This window comes from Stegostoma tigrinum, chromosome 10 (genome assembly GCF_030684315.1).
Source record: "Stegostoma tigrinum isolate sSteTig4 chromosome 10, sSteTig4.hap1, whole genome shotgun sequence".
NCBI lineage: Eukaryota > Metazoa > Chordata > Chondrichthyes > Orectolobiformes > Stegostomatidae > Stegostoma > Stegostoma tigrinum.
The window spans coordinates 29536282-29548862 of NC_081363.1; the positions used below are offsets into that span (position 1 = coordinate 29536282).

The 12581-nt window shown below is 40.4% G+C and overlaps 1 protein-coding gene across 2 annotated transcripts in view; it reads right to left on the reverse strand.

Moving 5' to 3' along the window:
* prkcha (protein kinase C, eta, a) overlaps positions 1–12581 on the reverse strand; it is a 239013-nt gene that overhangs the window by 21460 nt on the left and 204972 nt on the right. The window contains exons 13-14 of one of the 2 annotated variants that reach the window (XR_007248298.2): positions 12245–12391; positions 7983–8736 (exon numbers count right to left, since the gene is read on the reverse strand). Coding sequence is in view for 1 of the 2 variants with exons in the window: in XM_048538173.2 (XP_048394130.2) it covers positions 8590–8736; positions 12245–12391 (294 nt within the window). In the remaining variant the exon portion in view is untranslated. Of the gene's footprint in view, positions 1–7692; positions 8737–12244; positions 12392–12581 lie in introns of those variants that run through there. The other variant, XM_048538173.2, reaches the window with a different exon arrangement.

The window sequence follows — 12581 nt, forward strand, 5'->3', positions numbered from 1 at the left end:
TTTTTCCTCAGATGGTGATGGCTAGCACGAGGGGACATAGCTTTAAACTGAGGGGTGATAGATATAGGACAGATGTCAGATGTAGGTTCTTTACTCACAGAGTAGTAAGGGTGTGGAATGCCCTGCCTGCAACAGTAATAGAATCGCCAAGTTTAAGGGCATTTAAATGGTCATTGGATAAACATATGGATGATAATGGAATAGTGTAGGTTAGTTGGGCTTCAGATTAGTTTCACAGGTCGGCGCAACATTGAGGGCCAAAGGGCCTGTACTGCGCTGTAATGTTCAATGTTCTATGTTCTATGTTCTCTAAATTCCTTGGCATCAAATCACCCGCAACCACTTTAATTACTGCTTGTATAAAAAGCAGTTAACACAATGCATGCTATAAATATCAGGCTATTTGCTCTTAAAAACATGCAGCAATCCTTTAAAACACTGGTTTTAAAATAGTACTTCATAATTTCAGTCTGCAACTTTAAAACAACACAAAAATTAAAAAAAAAACATTTTTCATAAAAAGGTAGGTACCAAATTAAAACATTTGGATAGAATATTAAAAATCACCAAGAATTATTGAAAGTTTAATATTAAGGGAAATGTAATATTGTTAGAGAAAGCTAGCAAGAAATATAGTAATAGATAGCAAGAGTTTCTATTGACATTTTGAAAAAAGTGGTCACGTGGGAAGGAGACCTGGGAGAGAGACTGTATAAACATGGGTAAAGTACACATTTTGCTACCACAACAGAAAATGCACAGCTAGAGAATACGGTAAAGGCATGAAATCAGCAACAGATTCAATGACTATAAATAATAAATATTTTGAATAATTCCAAGGAAACATGTTCCGCATAAGTACCATGCAAAGTCCAATCAATCATTTCCAAAAGTGCCAATCAAGGTTCTGTGCACAAATGGCACATTGTAAAAGGTTTGTTGTCTGAAACATGCAGATGTTTGCTTCCTAACATTATGTCCCTCTTAAAAATAACAAGGGGTTGATTATTGGGGTTATGATCAGGACCAACACTGATTCCCTCTGGAAGTCCTCATAGCCATACAGGTGTTAACACTGATCAGTGAAATTTGGCTCCAGGTAGTAATCAAAATGCATATGATGGGCCTTTGCATAGAATAGCAGAAACCAGAAATTAGATTAATTTAAGAAAAGGTTGAACATTATAGTTGGGGGGAGGGCGCAGTTGGGAAAGGAAAAGATTTTAAGTTCCCTTTGTCCAAATAATTTTATGCAGTTATGATGTACAACAGCAATGTGCTAGTGATATGGAGAATTAGCAGGCACCAACATCTCAGGGCAAGCTCCATGGCCAGACTGTATGCATATGTCACCATCCATGGACATTGGCATCTGATAAGTACCAGGCTCACTGTACCCTTATGACACATCTTCAATCCATTTAGAATACACATCAATGCTGCACTCACCCCATTCATTGCAACGTTGCTACCAGGGCACAAAGAGTAGGGCTAAGCATCCATCTCATGGATTACACCAAGGTGCCTCTCAGGAATCTTCAGTTGCTCTCTTAGTGTTCTCTTACTCTGAGCTTACTTCGATGTGCACAGCATCTTTGTTTTACCTTGCCTTGCCTTTTGTGCTTTGCCCCTCAGCTAAAGCTAATAATCTCACCGTAATTTTGGCTTGCCTTACCTTTTAGTGTATACACAAAGCCGGGCAGCTTGTTGGGTTTGTTAGCACTCCTTACTCATGGAGGTGCAAATTTTGCTGCAGGGCACAGGGCTATCTCCATTTCATCCTGCACTATTGCTAGCTATGTACACATCAAATGCACTGTATGTACTTCAAGCAAATAGCTATGTCTTGAAGTCTAAAGGAAGCAGTTCTCCATTAAGGGAGAGACCTGGGATGAGGCAAAGGGAAGGATTGAGTGTGCTGAGAGTAGTTGGTACATCTGTTAGTGTTAATGCAGGTGGGCAAAGACGCTGAGGTGTCCTGAGTACGCAATTAGGAGATGCAGAGGCCATGTAGGGCTAGTGGTGTGTGTGAGTAGATTGAGTTTGGGTTAGGGTTAGAGTGAAAAAGAGAAGATGTTACATCAGTAACGAGGTTGGTAAAGCATGAGCCTTGGTGCAAGGCGGGAGCAGTAGCAGATATAGAGGGTGATCTAGCTGATAGAGGATGGTGATTCTCACCCTGCTGGAGCAGAAAAGATCATTAACTTTTCCCCTACACCCCTGTGTGATCCCCCAGACCATGAAAACCATGCAGACTCAGCTGCCAACCTTGGACAAGGCTGGCAGGTCTCGTTTAGTGGCCTCCTCTCCTGCATCTGGGTCAGAGATGGTGGCTCTCCTCTACAGCATTCCCCCTACCAAGACTTCCAGCTTCATGTCTGGGAAGCAGTGTGCCAATGTTCCCTTCTCAGCTGTTCCCGGGATGAGTGTCCACAAACAGACAGGAAGGTTTCAGACTGGTTGAGTTTGACTAGCTCGAGGAATCCCAGCATTTCCTCAGTAACACTCAGTGGTGAGTATTTCTGCCAACAGCAAGTGGGGGAGTAGCAGAGAAGCTATTGTAACCTGGGACATGGTAAATAGTTTTGGATGTTAGCATGGAAAAACTTACTAGGCCTAGATAAGCGAAACTCTCCAAGAAATTCAACAAGAAAGACACTCCATTTCTGGGTAAGATTCAGACTATAATCTCTAAACTGTAATTGACCTTTCTTTGCAAGTCATCTCAAGAACATGACACTTGCTTACTGGTCAGCTTGTTCTTACCTGTTTGGAACTATTCCTGTAAAATACTCAAAACCAGTTATGCAATTATTGTGCTCTTGATGAGTCACTCTCTTTGTGTGACATAAATGCTGACCTCTTTTTGAAAAGTTCTACAATAAATAATGCAACTTTTTCCTCTGCCTTTTAAAATCTAAAACAAATACTGAATTGCACACAATCATTCTGTATTTCGCAACTAAAATTTGAGATATGGTGACAATCATTGGATGTTTGATAAAAAGAGTTTGATTTATTCTGAAAAAAAAATCTTTGAAATAGGTGTTGTGGTTTATTTTACTAATCATTCAAAGTAACATTTTTCACTGGGACGCAGGAAGTTGAGAGGTAACTTCATAGATGTTTGTAAAACCATGATGGAATGGCAAGTGTCTTTTGCCTATGGTGGGGGATTTCAAGACTAGTCGGCATATTCTTAAGGTGAGAGAAGAAAGAATTAAAAAGACGTGCGGGCAATTTTTTTTTTACATAGAGTGCATTTGTGTGTGGAATGAACTTCCAGAAGAAGTGGTGGATGTGGGTGCAATGTTTAAAAGATATTTGGATAAGTACCACAAATGTTTGGAGGAATATGGGCCAAGCACAGGCAAATGGGACTAATTTAATTTGGGATTATGGTCAGCATGGACTGGTTGGACCGAAGAGTCTGTTTCCATTCTGTATGACTCTATAGTTCCAGTCTCTACCATTCAGCTCTCTTTACTTCCTTCTTACAAGATTCTTTTCAGTTGTTAGCTGTGCAGTGATCTTCAATCATGTGTCTTATTTTTCCCTGTCAAGTAGATAAATAAAGGTAAATTATTCCTCCTCATCCTTCTTGACTTATCTGCCATCTTTGACATGATTGACCACACCATTCTCTCCAACACTCCCGTGGGTGGAACACCACTCACCTAGCTTTTTCCTTCTCTTTCAAATCACAGTCAACATATGTCTTGTTAAAAATATTATTCACCCTTGTGATGTGGGCATGCTAGCTATTGCTCATCCCTAGTTGTCCCTGTACTGGCTCTCATAAAGTCAGACAGTCATACAGCAATTAAACAGACCCTTCAGTCCAACTCGTCCATGGTGACCAAGTTTTCCAAACTAAACTAGTCCCATTTGTCTGCATTTGGTTCATACCCCTCTAAACCTTTCCTATTCATGTATTTGTCCAATTTGTTTTTAAGTGTTGCAACAGTACCTGCATCTACCATTTCCTCTGGTAGTTCATTTCATGTATGAATCACTCTCTGTATGAAAAAGTTGACTCTCAGGACCCTTTTAAATCTTTTTACCTCTCACCTTAAAATTCTGCCCCTCTACTTTTGGGCTCCCCTACTCTAGGGAAAAGGACTTGCTGTAAACCTTATCTCTGCTCTTCATGATTTTATAAACCTCTTATAAGATCACCCCTCAACCTTCTATGCTATCCAGCCCATTTTTATAGGTCAAGCCTTCCAGTGCTGGTAACATCTTTGTAAATCTTTTCTGAACCCTCTCAAATTTAATCATATCCTTACCTTAGCAGCGTGAACAGAATTGTACACAGTGCTCCAAAAGTGGCCACATCACATCCTGTACAACTGCAACATGGCGTCCCAATTCCTATGCTCAATGTTCTAATCAATGAAGGCAATTGTGCCAAATGTCTTCTTTCCAACTCTGTCTACCTGTGATGCAACTACGTACTTGAACCCTTTGGTTTCTCTGTTATACAACACTCTCCAGGGCCCTACCACTAACTTTGTAAGTCCTACTTCTTGTTTGCCTTACTAAAATGCAACATCTTGCATTTATCTAAATGAAAGTCCATCTGCCACTCCTCAGCCCATTAGCCCAAATGATCAAAATCCCTTTGTAATCTTAAATAACCTTCATCACTGTACACTATATCCCCAGTTACAGTCCATTTTGTCCAAGTAGATACACAATGCTGTAGGGGAGGAAGATCCAGGATTTTGACCCAGTGACTCTGATGCAACGGTGAAATATTTCCAAGTCAGGGTGGTGGGTAGCTCAGAGGGGAACTTACAGGTGATAGTGTTCCTACGTATCTGCTGCCCTTGTCCTTACAGATGATCATAGTGGTGAGTTTGAAAGGTGTTGCCTAAGGATCTTTAGTGAATTTCTGAAGTACATCTAGTAGGTGGTACTCACTACCACTCCTAAGCATTGGTTGTTGATAGACTGAATATTTATGGATGTGGTGGCAATCAATCAGGTTGCTGTATTATGATTTGTGTCAAGCTTCTTGAGTGGTTTGGAGCTGCAGTCATCTAGGAAAGTAGAAGGTATTCCATCACACTACTGACTTGTGCCTTGCAGATGGTGGGCAGGTGTTAGGGAGTCCGGAGGCGAGTTATCCATTGCAGGATTTTCCACTTGGGGACCCTAAGGCCCTCCGGACTCAATAATGAGTTCAATACTTTTAGGGCCTAAAGTGTCCCATGTCCCAGCCCCCTATCCCACAAACAAGGCCTTGTTACTACATAGCCTGCCATTACACACTCCCTGTGGTTAGTCATTAACAGACCCCCTTAACGACGATTCATCCTCTCAGCCTGATCGTTAGCAACTCCTTTGTCTGTCCAACTGTCTTTCTCTCTCTTTGGGCTCTATCCTATTGTTTACTCCCTACCCACCCACCTCCCAATTTTTTACATATAAACTGACGTTTTCCCAGCCACCATCAGCTCTGAGGAAGGGTCACCAGATCTGAAATGTTAACTCTGTTTTTTTCTTCACAGATGCTGCCAGACCTGCTAAGATTTTCTGACAACTTTGTCTTTGTGCAGGATTTTTTTGCCTCTGACTTTGCCCTCATCACCCCAGTTTTTATGGCGAGTCCAGTACAATATCTGGGCAACTGTAACCCTCAGGATGTTGAAAGTGAGGGATTCAGGATGGTGATGCCATTGAATGTCAAAGAGTGATAGCTAGACTCTCCCTTATTGGAAATGGCATTGCCTGGTACTTGTGTGGCATGAATGTTACTTGCCACTTGTCTGCCCAAATCTGGGTATTGTCCAGATTTTGTTGCATTTGGACATGGACTACCTCAGTATCTCAGCAGTCACAAATGGTTGAATGTTGTGCAACCATTATTGAAAATCCCATCTTCTGAAGCTATGATGGAGGGAAGTTCATTGATGAACCAGCTGAAGATGATTAGGTAGTCCTGCTGTAATGTCAACTTCATGTTAATTCTGATGTCCTCTAAGAATCAATCCATGCTCCCCTCTTATTTCTCATTGTCATGCTGTCCCTTTACAACATCCCCTGAAAGCACATTGTTTTCCATGAATCCTGATTTTGAAGCTCAAACTCATCATCACTTCTCTCAGATAACAAAGTGTAGAGCTGGATGAACACAGCAGGCCAAGCATCTTAGGGGCACAAAAGCTGACGTTTCGGGCCTAGGCCCTTCTTCTCTCAACTCCTCCACTGTCATTAAGTTAACCAATTGATTTATTTAACATTCATGACTGGAGGATCAGAAATTTCCTCCAGTCAAATGTGAAGCAGGATGAAGGCATTGTTTTCCCCTCTTTGTTTCAAACTCAGCTCTCTTGCTATCAATATCACCCATCTCCCTGTCAACTCTTTGAGAGGAAACTAGTTCATTTATAATCTTGGGTCAAATTTGACCTTGTGATGACCTCCTGATCAGACTGCCTCGCCATCACTAAGATCACCTGTTTGTATGTAAATAACATTGTCCAACTTTGCCCACATCAGCTCATCCATTGCTGAAACCTTCACTCACGGCCACAAACATTTAGAATACCCACACTCCTCCAATTCTGGCCTCTTGAGCTCACAGATTTAATTGGCCCATCACTGGTACTTAGCCTTTAGTGGCTGAGGCCCTGCATTCTAGAATATACTCCAAACACCTCTCTGACTCCATAACTCATTTTTCCTTGAAGAAGTTCCGCAAAACACACATCCATTTTTGGCATAGGATAATATTTTGTTTTATGTTGCTCCTTTGATGTTCCTTGGGATGCTTAGAACATAGAACATAGAACATTACAGCACAGTACAGGCCCTTTGGCCCTTGATGTTGCGCCGACCTGTGAAGACAAACTGAAGCCCGTCTAACCTACACTATTCCATTATCATCCATATGTTTATCCAATGACCATTTAAAAGCCCTTAAACTTGGAGAGTCTACTACTGTTGCAGGTAGGCCATTCCAAGCCCTTACGACTCTGTGAGTAAAGAACCTACCTCTGACATCTGTCCTTTATCTACCACCCCTCAATTTAACACTATGTCCTCTCGTGCTAGCCATCTCTATCTGAGGAAGAAGGCTCTCACTGTCCACCCTATATAACCCTCTGATCGTCTTGTATGTCTCTATTAGGTCACCTCTGAACCTTCTTCTCTGTAACGAAAACAGACTTAAGTCCCTCAGCCTTTCCTCATAAGACCTTCCCTCCGCACCAGGCAACATCCTGGTAAATCTCCTCTGCACCCTTTCCAATGCTTTCACATCCTTCCTATAATGTGGCGACCAGAACTGTACGCAATTGATTGTAATAAAGGTGCTGGGCAAATATAAGCTGTTATTGCAGTTATTGTTGACTTTTTATCTGCCTTCTTATTGAACTTAAAGCATTATTTTATTCTGATTAAGGAAAGTATCTCTTATTCCGACTGTCCCCCTTGGATACCTGTATAAGTGGCAACAGCTTTTAAATTAAGAATGTGGTCATAGCTAAAGGGTGCGACTGCTTTTACACTCTGCAGCTGTGCCATAAGGAATATGCCTTATTAGTAGGCGATCTACACAAAATTAATAAAGAAGAATGATTGGGAAAAGTGGATTGAGAGTGAGTGGCAGAAACAGCCAACCAAAGGGAAGCTTACTTACTTTGGTTCCACTTAATCCACGTTTCCTTTAAGAACAAAGCGGCATTTTAAAAAAAGTCTGGTCAACTTTAATGAGACACAACACTGTACAATTGAACAGGACAACAGTAACATGTCATTCATGATGTTGAATTATCAAGCGCAGGCAGAAACTCTCCTACCTATCCCCATGCACAGGTTTACAAAACTCTACACGTCATCAGTTTATCGTTGCTCATGCCATCACATCTCCTGGATTGTGCATTTCCAAAAATAAGGCAACTGTAATCTTAGATGCCACATTCATATAAAATAAGCATTTTTGTAACATTTATTTTCCAACTGCTATAACTTACAAGCACAGGAAAGATTCCACTCTCCATTCCATATCTATGTGTCTCCAGAATGCACCCAAATTTTAAAATGGCTACTTCAAGCAGACAGCAAAGTACATGGTATAATAGCATGCAAGCTATTCCACCCCACATAAACAAATAGGTGGGTCCCTGAAAACAAAGTGCTACTGAAAAGAGTCAATTACCATTTCTGCAAGTGTAGGATTGCTTTCTTGTAACAAATTTCAGTTTTTACTTATCAGTACAGAGCTCATTAAATATCTAAATGGCTGAGTTTAAAAGATAGATGCACAGTTCAGTAATGATTCACTGCAACAACACTTATTTGTAAATGACTGACGAAAATCTGTTCTGACGTTCATAATGTTGGAAAGATAATGGACAACAACACAAAGCCACACTGTAACAAAGTTACACAACACCAAAATTCAATATAAATAGCATGCCAGTTTTCTTTCAGCAACTGTAAATGATGATGTTGCCTGAATAAATTTTCTCTGTCATCGCATTGGAATAACTATTCCACTTGCTTGTGATAAAGTCTGTTATGCCAGGACTTGTCAGAGTTTTGAAACTGTCTTCTCACCAATGGATTGAGATTCATATTTCAAGCTCCCACTTCTTCAGCAACGAATGAGAATCCCTTAAATTCATCCTGATTGATCATCCGGATCAGGGATTCATCAATTGGCGTCAGTACAGGCTTTTCTGTGGTGAAGTCTCGATCAAAATTATTTACATCCCTGTTTGTTTTCTGACAGAAAAGAAAAACGAGATAGAGTGTCAGCCGACTCGGGTTTATACCTCTCTTAACCAAGCAAAACATTCAACTTTAAACTTCATTCTTCTCTGGCTGCATGCTCAAATGTTTTGTTTGAGATTGAGGGTTAAATTTTCATTCACAGAGCTGGGAAAATTCCAAGAGCTGGTCAATTCTAATCTCTGACACTTTTAATTACAAAATGAAACGTTTTTTTTAACAGTCATTTGCCAAAAGCTATAACTTTTATATATGAGAAAGCTTACACTCTCCATTTCATACCTGTGTTTCTCCATGTTACATTGAAATTTTAAGATGGCTACCTCAAGCTCAACTGGGGAGTTGTTACAGGCGTTGCAGTCACAGACACAGAAACAGCATGGAGCTAGTCCAAAGGGCTGTTGAGTGAAGACATAGCTTGTTTCAAAGGCCCACCTTGATGCTTTGAAATTTAGTTCCAGCTGTAAAAACTAAATAATAAGACCAAAAACAGACACCTAGACCTCAACGCTCACACATCCACACATTCCCCATGTTAAAAATTGACCCCAACCACCCCTCCATGACACCATATAATCTATACCTCTCTACCCACCTCGCATTGTCCCTCCTAACCTCCATACCAACCAATGCTCCTCCTACAATCCCAAATGTCCGTGATCTATGCCACTGTACGCACCGCTGTGCTCCTCATACTCAATATGACACCACGCCACCCATCCGCACAATCCTTCACAGCGTTGGTGCCAACTAGTTTCCAACTCAGGTCAAGCCATGAACTCCACCACACTAATCCCCATGGGCCTTTATGCCAACCTGGAGCCATGTAACCCCCCCCCCCCCCCCCCCCAACACGGTTTGCCCTTAAAAATCGATACAATGTGACATTACATGTAGAGAAACAGTGGAAACTCAAGGTTTTAAGACTACTAAAATTTTGACTGAAGAAGTGTCATCCAGCATTCATCACAGACAGAACTCGGGCAGTCATGGGGAGATGAAATAAAATAATGTTTTAAATGGCTATTGATGACTTCACTGTTTTTGGAAAAAAAAACTCATTGATAACCTACTCAATAGATTTCAAGTCACCCATGTGCTTGATTCTTTAAAAATACAGACATTTGATTTGGGAATATGAATACAGAAGTTTTATAACCGTTTAAAGCTGTCAGTCAAAGTATGAACTTACAGCCCTGATTCCCCACCAGCTAATGATAGCCTGCACAACCTATAATGCAACGATTTACTTAGAATGTTAACCCTCAGGATTATGTCAGCAGACAGCTTTCAAAATTGCAATGGCTGATTGTTTTCAATTGAAGACTCATTCTCTTTCAAAATTTTAAAAGAGCTTATGTATTTAAATGCCTTGATAACTTCACGCTTATTATCCTTTCATGCACATTCATGTCTAGTTTTCATAATCACAAAGGGCATCTGACATGTTTCAAATGAGCATTGACGTCTCCCACGGAGGTATGTGGAATTCTCCAACAGGGCATTTTGTCTCTCCATAGATTTTTCAGGATCTTTAGTCATTATGTTCAAATGCCTAAAGCCCATGAGTTGCAATCTGGGCAACACATTTGTGAAGACTGTTTCTGTTATGAAGGCACTTTCACACATGCAACTATCGTGTGAATTGTGAATATGTTAACTAAAACCCACCCTGGTGCCAGCCTTTCACCAAGGGAAAAAGTATTAGTGCAGGTTGGAGAGGACTGGAATCAGGGCCATCCCACCCTCACACCATACTTAGAGTCCTTCCATCTCTGTGAATATTCAATCCAAACTGGTTGCGTGGCATTGCCCTTAGGGAACTGCTCATATAAGGACATATTAACCCAGACATTTAATCAACATTATTTTGACGGGAAATTAATTCATTTATTTTAAACTGGCTCATGCCAGTTTTAAAAACACAATCAGAAAACCAAAAGGGGAAATCCACAGACTCAATGACATCAAATAAATATGAGTAATGCAGCAGGAAGTCACAGCTTATGATATGCAGTAAAATCCACCATAATGTTTTTTTGAAACGTTCAAGATACTATGCTTTGCAAAACTGATGACTTTCTCCATTTACACATGTACATTTGTTTTTATTCATTATTCTTGGTAACCTGCACCCAATGAGAGGTATTTCAATTACTTTCCAGCTCACATGTGAAATGCCCATTCAACTGTTGTATATTTGCAGAATTATTTATCATGCATTATAGTGAATGAGGATAACAAAAATACCATAGCTTAAGTTAAACTGTAAAGGCTTGGGAATTTATCACAGCACCTTACTGCGCATGTCTCTTCTTTGGTACCTTTACAGTATTTCACATCACTCATACATGAAGCAGCCCAAAAGTAAAGAAGTAACTCTGGTTTAGAAATGTCTGAGTTAATTGCAGACAATACTTCTATTAATAGTGTAAGTTATAATAAATCTACAAATTCCTTGAGTTGAGATACATATAGCCCTATAATGTTTGAATTGATTGTAAAAGACCTGGCTCTCCTAACAATGGTTGAGACTACTTTCCCTCAATTAAATCCAGCCCACAGCGTGAGACGAGTGCACACCCTTTGTGCTTCTCTGTTTATTCGCTCTTAAGGGAGCAGGGCATCGGCCATGTTGTATTTAACCTATAATGTTACTGTGATAGAAACCCTGACTCCAAATTAAGTAAATGGGATGATTCTGACAGAAGGTTGCAAAAAAAATCACAGAAAATGTTTATTCCACCACTGCCAGGCATGGCAGACCTGGGAGCAGCAAGGAAAAAATGGTGTCTGCTGATGAAACAGATGACAGTTGGCTACACAAACTCAGTATTTCAGAGCTGGTGGCTTGAATAAATTTGATTATTGGCTGTACAAACTTTCCCAGGTCTGCAGCTTTGAAATAATGTGCACCACAGTATAAACTAGACAGATTCCATGGCTCTGGCTGCCAAGTTAAACAGAATTACATCTTTCTCAGCAAAATGTGACTGTGAAGTGAGTGTCTGAGGCAAAATGAATGGAAGTGGGTAGTCTGCCATTCGCTTACAATCATTATTAGTAATTTGTCCCTACACTGTAGCCAACCTCCTAAATACTCCAGAGTTGCTGGTTATAATGTCTTTGGAGTGTCAAGAAATCCTACAAACGTCTTTGTGAAAAAAAAATTGCTGGTAACTAAATTAGGATTGAATCTTCAAATATTTTAAATATACTCTATAAAGGTGTAGCTTTTGCTTCAACAGAGAAAATGTACACAGTAAATGCTTTTAAAAGCTTGTTGCCAAAACATAACACAAACACATTTTACGATCACTTGAGTGCAAAGTACACCGTGTCAGAAGCAGGAAGTACTAACACATGAATCATTAAAAAAAAACTCAAGTGTGAGAACAATGTGCTCTTGCCCATGGCTACCCACGACCAATCTTGCAATATTTTAAAAGCAGCTATAAGGAATGCAACGCAAATTCTTTCACAGCTTGTTAGGAAGACTTACAATCCTGGGTTTGAAAGGCGGCTTGACTTTTCGCTGTTCAAGTGAATCCCAATCAATTCCTTGAAAGAAGGGGTGGGTCAGAATGGCCTGTTCTCCACCTTGCGCTGAGACACAGCCCAGACGTTTGTTTGGGTTTTTGATCATAAACTGGTGGATAAAAAAGATAAAGGAAAGAAAATGACTATTCATCAATTATCCAGCTTGGCAGAATTAGCGCTTGTGAAGTAGCTACACACCTTAATATCCACTATTCCCCTGCCAACATTTTCTCATCTGCTTTACTGAAAGTGACAGTTTGTACCAAGAGCACATCATCGACTGTCAGCCACCCTCTAGT